This window comes from Zeugodacus cucurbitae, chromosome 2 (genome assembly GCF_028554725.1).
Source record: "Zeugodacus cucurbitae isolate PBARC_wt_2022May chromosome 2, idZeuCucr1.2, whole genome shotgun sequence".
Lineage (NCBI taxonomy): Eukaryota > Metazoa > Arthropoda > Insecta > Diptera > Tephritidae > Zeugodacus > Zeugodacus cucurbitae.
In genome coordinates, this window is record NC_071667.1 from 81,781,488 (window position 1) to 81,789,486 (window position 7,999).

General features: G+C 32.1%; 1 protein-coding gene across 1 annotated transcript; it reads left to right on the forward strand.

Moving 5' to 3' along the window:
* The first annotated feature begins 427 nt into the window (after positions 1 to 427).
* On the forward strand, positions 428 to 2,811 carry LOC105220155 (DNA-binding protein modulo). The gene is made up of 4 exons (XM_011196572.3): positions 428 to 1,130; positions 1,192 to 1,776; positions 1,832 to 2,071; positions 2,189 to 2,811. The coding sequence occupies exons 1-4, from the start codon at positions 551 to 553 to the stop codon at positions 2,473 to 2,475; spliced, it is 1,692 nt and encodes a 563-aa protein (XP_011194874.2). The 5' UTR covers positions 428 to 550; the 3' UTR covers positions 2,476 to 2,811.
* Positions 2,812 to 7,999: the final 5,188 nt, after the last annotated feature.

Below are 7,999 nucleotides of genomic sequence, written 5' to 3' on the forward strand. Positions count from 1 at the left end.
AAAATTATTAAAGAAAACAACACTGGCAATTACGTCACAAATAAATTCGTAGACTGTCAACAAGAAAATAAGTCTCCCATTTTGTAATGCGTTCAAAAATGTGTTTAATAACAAAAAATACATTTGGTATTATTATTTCCACAGTGATTATTATTACGTTGTAATTACATTTAAATTAATGTAAAAGGGAACAACAACATTTAATAACATTTTACTAATTAGGGTAAGTTAATTTAAATAACGTATTAAGTATTAAAATCAAATTTTATAAAAATTTAATAAAATTTATATTTTATTGATGAGATATTTGAACCGAATTTTTAACCACTGAATTATTATGTCCCATCTGGGTAGTTCCGAATTTTTCATTTACATTTTAGTGGATCTGGCAACATTATTCAGCATCTACCATATGGCAATGCTACAAATATTTTTTTTATAATAAACACGTGTGTTCACAAGTAGCGTGGTTCATCCATATCATACATTTTCTCACTGATTCGATTCGATCAATTACTCTTTGTCAGAAAAAATATTTTAAAGCTTAAAAATGAAACAAAAGAAAGGAAATGCTGTGGCAAAATCACCCTTGAATGGTGTAAAAAACGATAGCATCATAAAGAAGCAAAAAAGTGAAGTTAGCACTCCAGCAAAAGGCACACCGGCAAAGAAAAATCAGAAGAAATTTGGCAAAACTCCTGTTAAAGAAGTACCTCCAAAGAAGGTAGAGGTGGAAGAGGAAGATGAATCCGAGGAGGAAGAAGATTCCGGTGCTGATGTCGCAGAAGATATAATTAACGAAGCTGAGGACTCTAATGCTGAAGATCAGGAGGAGGACGACGAAGACGATGATGATGATGACGATGACGAAGATGATGACAATGAGGGATTGTTAGATAACGAAGCAGAGGAAGATGATGATGAGGGTGATGACAATGCTGAGGACGACGAAGATGATGAAGAACCAGCTGAAGCACCCATTGAAAAACAGCCTACTGAGGTACCAGCCAAGGCTAAGTCTAAGAAGTCGAAGTCTTCGGAGGAGACTGGTGTGCAGAAAATTAAAACTGGTGCTCTGCCAAAAGACTTTCCAAAGGAGCAGGTGCTTGTGGTGAAAAATCTGCCCAAACGTAAGTAGTATTGTTGGATACATATATAAAGTATATAATATAATATCTTGCATTTTCACAGAATACAAACAAATTGACATCGTTGAGGTATTTGCTAAGTTTGGTCCCTTGCATGCAATTCATAATATTCATGGCCCAGTAAGCAGCATTGCATACGTTGCATACGAATCGCCTGAAGAAGCCGAAGCGGCGCAAGCAGCAACAAACAATACAGCTAAGGTAAAGGGAGCCGTTTTAAGTGTTAGCATTCAAGCACCAAATTCGAAGAAAGTTAAAAAGGCCGAACTTAAAAAGAAGACTTCCGAAGAGAAAAGAGAATCATTTGAAGAAAACAAAAGAAAGATTGAGGAAAGCAAAAGCCGCACTATTTATGTCAAGAATTTAAAAGCAGGTACTACACAAGACGAGGTTAATAGCCATTTCGCCAATTGTGGTGCCATCGAAAGTGTTAAAGTAATCACCCGTGGACAAAACTCGTTCAGTTTTGTATGTTTCGAAAATGAATCGGCAGTTCCTGCTGCTTTGAAACTACACAATTCTATACTAAATGATAGTAACATTTGGGTACTTAAGAGTGACCAGCAATTCAAAGAGATGACAAAGGATCCACAACGCACGATTCTGCTTAAGAATAACACAAATCTAAGTAGGTTACTATGCATTGTTGTTGTGTCAATATGCTAATTTCTATTTATTTGCAGCAAATTTCGAGTCTTCGAAATTGGAAGCGATATTCTCCAAGGTCGGCGAAGTAGAAACATATTCGATTTTGTGCAAGAAAAACGTATTGGCTTTTATCACATTCAAGGATCAAAAGGCTGCAAAGAAAGCTTTAAAATTGAATGGAACTAGTGCGCAGGGCATTGATTTAGAGATTGAAGAGTATAAAGTAATTACACCTAAAAATAAATCCTCTATATTTATACAGAATTTGAAACAAGGTAAGCTTGACAACATATTTAACTTTTACAAAAACAAAATTAATTTATTATGAGTTATATATATTTCGAAAAAATAATACAAAATCATTAAATTAACGCATATTACAAACATTTCAGGCGTAACCGAAGAGGAGATCCGTGAGCTTTTCGCTTCAACTGGACCAATTGAGAGCGTGAATATAATTAACAATTTCGCCATTGTTAAATTCGAGGATACTGAAAGCTTTTGCAAAGCTTTCCTCTTAAACGAGTCATATCTGCGCGGACAAATTATTTTCTTGGAACCATACTCGGATAAGAAACAACAACAGCTAAAGAAAAATCATCAAAAGCCAGGATTCAACAGAAAGAGACCGGCGGACTCGCAACATAAGGGCTTTGCTAAAAAGAATAAGCCTAACTAACTTAGCTATTGCTAAATACATTTTTAACTTCTTCTGGTATAAAAAGTAATTTTTACACATAGTTTTAAATATAATGTATAAAAGAAAAACCGTTTTATTTTCATTTGGACCACAAATCGACTATTGAGATTTACTATGTAATTATTAAACTAGTAGGAACAGATTATGATTATTTGACAGTGATCAGTTCAACATTCTTCCAGCTCCTATTTGTTAAGAATAAAATATCTATATAGTTCTTCAAAGTCTAAAAACACAATGCGGTTTTTGTCTCGTGCAAAAAGGTTTGAATCGTAAGAAATATTTGGAAAAATAACATAAATTGTTAAAACAGTATTTATTTATTTTTTGTTTTTAAAGTGGGTTTCTGATGGTTGAGTTTTCATAGGAACCTTCATATTTTGTATTTAAAAATAACCGCGGAAGGATATAGAAAATACTTTGAAAAGTATAGATGGAAAAAATTATTCATATTTTATATAACTATGCAAATTAGTTGTATTATGATGATTGTACGATTAACAAGAATAAAAATAGAATTTTATATTGTCTTGTATATGGACAGATTTAGGTATGTAATTATGTAGAAATCTTTGTCGTAAAAATTGATCTATGTCAGACTTGTAAATGTATATTTAATAATTTCATTGCACGATAAATTATCCGAAACGAACATTACTCGTTAAAGCGCTTTAACATATAAACTGATAAAAAATCGTAATTTCGGTGTTAGAGGGGTTTAAAAATTTATAAAAATAGAAATTTTGACTTATAAAATAGTACAATATGTTTAAAATATTATCCAAAAATATCAAATCGATGCGAGTTTGGTATTTCCTCAATTTTTTAAGTCGGTGGACAGGATTTATCGAAAAGTTATAAATTGATTTTGCTCAAATTTTGCACACAACACATTACATTATCCAGGTAATGAACGAATGAATGAATGAATTTTATTTTTATTACAGCTATTTCTTTCGAGCCAATATATGTAGTATGTTGAAAATGTGAGCAAAAAGCCGAGGTTTTTTTTTTTGTTAAACATTTTACATAAATATAAATTTTAATATTTTCTACTTTTACTTCGTTCATCAACTAGATTTATCCATGTATAATCGAAATATATTTGGTTTATTGATTTTGGATGAACCAATTGTGAGTTATGCTGTCTACGGCAAGAGCATTTTTTCAGGACACGTCATGGGAAATGAGGTCGAAATTTTTAAATAAAATTTTCACACAATACTATTTAAATACGTATATTTGATATGCCGAATTGTTTAAATGAAATATAGGATTGCATATATTTAGAAAAAATTGTAAACATACCATTTGTTTCAGCCTCTGAAACCCACCTAACCCATTAACTCGAATTAAGCTACTCTTATTTACGACTGCAATTTTTTCGCTGCATACCTGAAAACCTGCATAGGTGAGCAGTACAGTATATACACAAATATATTTCGTGTGTGATTCACTGCGACGCCGGTGGTTCATAGCACGCCGTATTTTTGCGCATCGAACTCAAAAGTCGCGTGATTCATGAAATTCACACTTATGCGCTGTTATATTTGTGATTCCTCCACCGAATCTTTTTTGGTTTTCGCTCTCCACACCACGTTTCCAATGAGTGTGTGCGCCAATGTACTGAAACGAGTATAATATTCCAATATATACATGTATGTACCTGTGTATGTACATATGTAAATGTGTATTGTTACGATCACGTCGATCGCTTTACCAACAAATTACATTCACTTTTGCATTATTTTTATATTTTTGTTATTATTCCGTGTTGATAATAACGAGAAGCAGATCCCCACGCCCAAATATTTGCGAAAGGTTTCTCTCACCTCCTATGCCATTGCACAAACCGACTTTCACATCACACACACACACCAGCGGATGTATGCACGTGTGTACGTATGTATAGCTGAGCTTGTACTATTTACAAACTTTTTGAAATTGCATGATGTGCCGTTGCATGTGCACCAGCCATGTAGCTACGTACATACATACATACATTGGAGGTCGTATTAAATATTCATATTGAAGTGCAAATAAATATTTGTACATACATACATTTGTATATACTTATAAATCTATACTGCGGCAGGCTGTTTGATGTAGTTAATTAAGTATCTATTGCCCCTCCGAGTCCCTGAGTTCAGCTATTCTCTTTCTGTACTTAACTCTTCTTTGATTTGTATTTTTTGTTTAGAAGCCCAGGGTTAGTTTAGGTTAAGTTAAAGAGCAGATCACTGTGTCACAGGAGATCCCACTTGGACAGCTAAAGACGTCAACCCTTTGTGATGTCGCAAACCCCACATAATGGATGACACTCACAATGACGCCAAAGCACTTTGAGCGTTTTACGAATTTTTACAGGCTTTAATTTATATTCTGGACAGTTCAACTGGTTCTCCCAAGTTCGTCCTTGCCAAGATGTTTCACCCGCAGCCTATCAAAAACTGACAATGAAGGAAAAAGTGTGTCAGTCTCTAATTTGGATCTGTCAGGATATTTAGCCTCACGACATGTAGGCCCATCGAGCAGTGTCCAGTAACTTTGGTAACAGGTTACTGTTACGAACAAAGAATCTCACTGAGATTCATAAATCCAAGAGTAAATAGCTCAATGGATCTCCTGCAATCCACTTTGGGCCAGAATGTTCTATCAGTCGCACAGGTACTGGTGGTTGTCCAACACCTAACGTGTTCATTCGATGATCACTGATCCGACGCGGATATGCAGGTGGATAGTATGCTTCTCTGAGTCGAATTGCCACCTTCGCGGCAATACACCTAACCGAAATATCAAGAGGAGCTTTATATTTGTAGAATGTCAAATTCTTATAAAAAGTAAGGGATAAACATCGATTTTAATTAATTTGAAAAACCATATGCCGTTGGAAAATATTAATCAGATCATCAAGCTCTACGGTTATTACACTTCTCGAGAGTAGAATAGGTGTTTGACCTCTAACTTTCCATACACCCGCTCGATATCATTTGCATAAAGAATATGAATAAAAGACAAGTTTAAAATAATTTTGAATTTTTAACATTTATTGTATTTCTAATATCGGCCACTTTAGTTACAGTGGTTGTTGTTAGTTACATGCACTCATATATATGTATGTATGTTTGTGTATTTGATGTCATGTCTATCTTGTACCACTTTGGGTATTTGTTGTTCTTTATTGGTAATTAATTAAACATATGTATGTTTGTAGTTCCGCTGGGTTCGTGCTTCGGCAAGTTTCATATTTTAATCTTTATATTTCTTATTACTGCATTAAATCAGTACATGTTTTGGTTGTTGTTGTTGTTGTTATGTTGTTTAAATGCATTTCTATGCAACTACATTGCTTGTATGTATGTATGTATGTATGTAAGTAAAAATGTATGTCTGCATGCACTTGTAAACATGTAGTTCAATATGTAATCATTTATTTTTTACCTTTGCATGGTATTTGGCGATCGCACTGATTTTGCTGATTAGATTTTCTTTAAACAAATCAGTCGTAATATTTTCTATGTCTGATATATGGATGTATGGTTTTTTTAGGTGGCAATATGCAATGAATAAGTCTACGCACATTTTATATGTATTAATTGATAAATGTCCCATTTTGAAGGGTAATTATTTGGTTTTAAAAGATATTCATAGCATTACGCACTAGTATTTTAATTTTAATTTTAATTTTCATAATTTTAATTGTGTATAATTGTATAATATGCTCTAGATATATGTATGTATGTAAATATAAAAGTTACATTTAAATTTTCAAGTTCATGGTAAATTCTATTGTAAGATACATAGGTAAATGAATAAGGTTTGTAAAAAAAAGTTCAAGTTCAAAAAAGAACAGTTCTATAAATACCGCAAATCAGTTTTTTGTTATGTATTTTGTAGTAGTTGTATAAGATATGTATGTATATGCATATACATATTAAATGTAAACTGTTTTTCCAGGTGTGACCGTGCAAATTACAATTGGAAACAAAGCTCAAGGTCCCGCTCGTATTAAAAAAATTTCGATTGTTTAATATGTGACTCATAAACGCAAATATCAATTTGCAATAGAATATTTCTGCTTTTTCTTATAAAATTTTTTGAAATTTTGTAAAACTTCGTTAAAAAAGAAATTGCTTAATATGAATGTTGCTTTTTGCGTTTGGCAAAAATGGCGAAATACTCGATCCATTACTTTGAAGGACCCATTTAACAATTTCACAAAACAACACTTTGTCAAGTACAAAGCGCCTTTTGTTCACTATAAAATCATACAAAAATTTCACACACTGGAAAATAAGAAAAAATCGTTTCTGCTAGATTTGATATTACCAATTGGAAGTACACTTTAATGCAATATGGAAGCTAACTAATTACTCGAAGAAAACCAGGGAGTTAGAGCATAAGAAATCTCGCGTAAGGGAAGCTACCGCGCATATCTATGTTACTGTAGTCAGTCTCCTTAATTAAAATATTTTATTAAAACGTCATATCTACCCATACAACACAATCATTATATACGGATTTAAGCTAAAAACACAGCAATATCAACTGTTTGTTTCCCCTCCCCCTTCAATCAAGTGCATTACAAAAGCGCTACTACCGTTCAATATCACTTGCATACAATTCAATTAACAATAAGGCAAATGAGATGTAAAGGGCACTACTGTTAAAGCAAGCAAAATTATTGAAAATAATTTATTTCACAAAGAGCTATTAAGGCTTAGTATTTAATAATGTTTTTTTCTTTTTGTTTGTTTGTTTGTTTTTCTAATGTGTTTTTGTATTTTGTGCTCTACTTGTTTGTTTTAAGCGGCACCATACCTACAATAAATCGATAATCGTGCTTATATACGCGCACATGTACTACAATAAATGTATGTGAGAGCAGGCAATGTGAATAAATTCGAGTTGTGAGTTGATTAAAAACGATTTACGTTTAAGTCTTAAATACTAAAATGCAATTGGAAAAGTGAGTGTTATATAATTTAGCGATTTTCAAAAATATATAAATTTAAGTACAACTTATAAGAGATTAAACAAGCTAACGAGTGTGTGTTTGTGTGAATGTAGAAAATGTGTGCTGTTGAAAAGAAAATAAAGAGTTATGGCAGAACATAATGTAATTATAACCTTAATTAAAAAAAATAATACAAATAATATTGAAAAATAAAAGAAAACACATGAATTCGTTTTATACTTTTTTGTAGCTTTTTAATCGTTTTTTTGTTTTGCGTACAAGTTTATCGTAAAAATTATCGTAGTTTTGAGAATAATATAATATTATATATATATATATATGTATGTTTGACAGACTTATAAGTTGAGAATTTCTTTTTTTTTTAATTTAAACAATAACAGAAAATAATACAAAGGAGCACAAATAAAAAGTAGGAATTTTCGGCATAAAATTACAAAAAATAATAATAATAATACACTGGGTAGGAGCACAGCAAGTCCACAATTTCTTTCATAAATAATATTTACTTGTGTTTTGTTTTATAAT

What these genes read in the sequence shown, in the direction of transcription:
- LOC105220155 (XM_011196572.3), top strand. Translation starts at nt 551, where the DNA reads ATGAAACAAAAGAAAGGAAATGCTGTGGCAAAATCACCCTTGAATGGT. An exon ending in GGTGAAAAATCTGCCCAAAC is followed by an intron (nt 1,131 to 1,191) that starts GTAAGTAGTATT and finishes GCATTTTCACAG; the next exon opens with AATACAAACAAATTGACATC. An exon ending in TAAGAATAACACAAATCTAA is followed by an intron (nt 1,777 to 1,831) that starts GTAGGTTACTAT and finishes ATTTATTTGCAG; the next exon opens with CAAATTTCGAGTCTTCGAAA.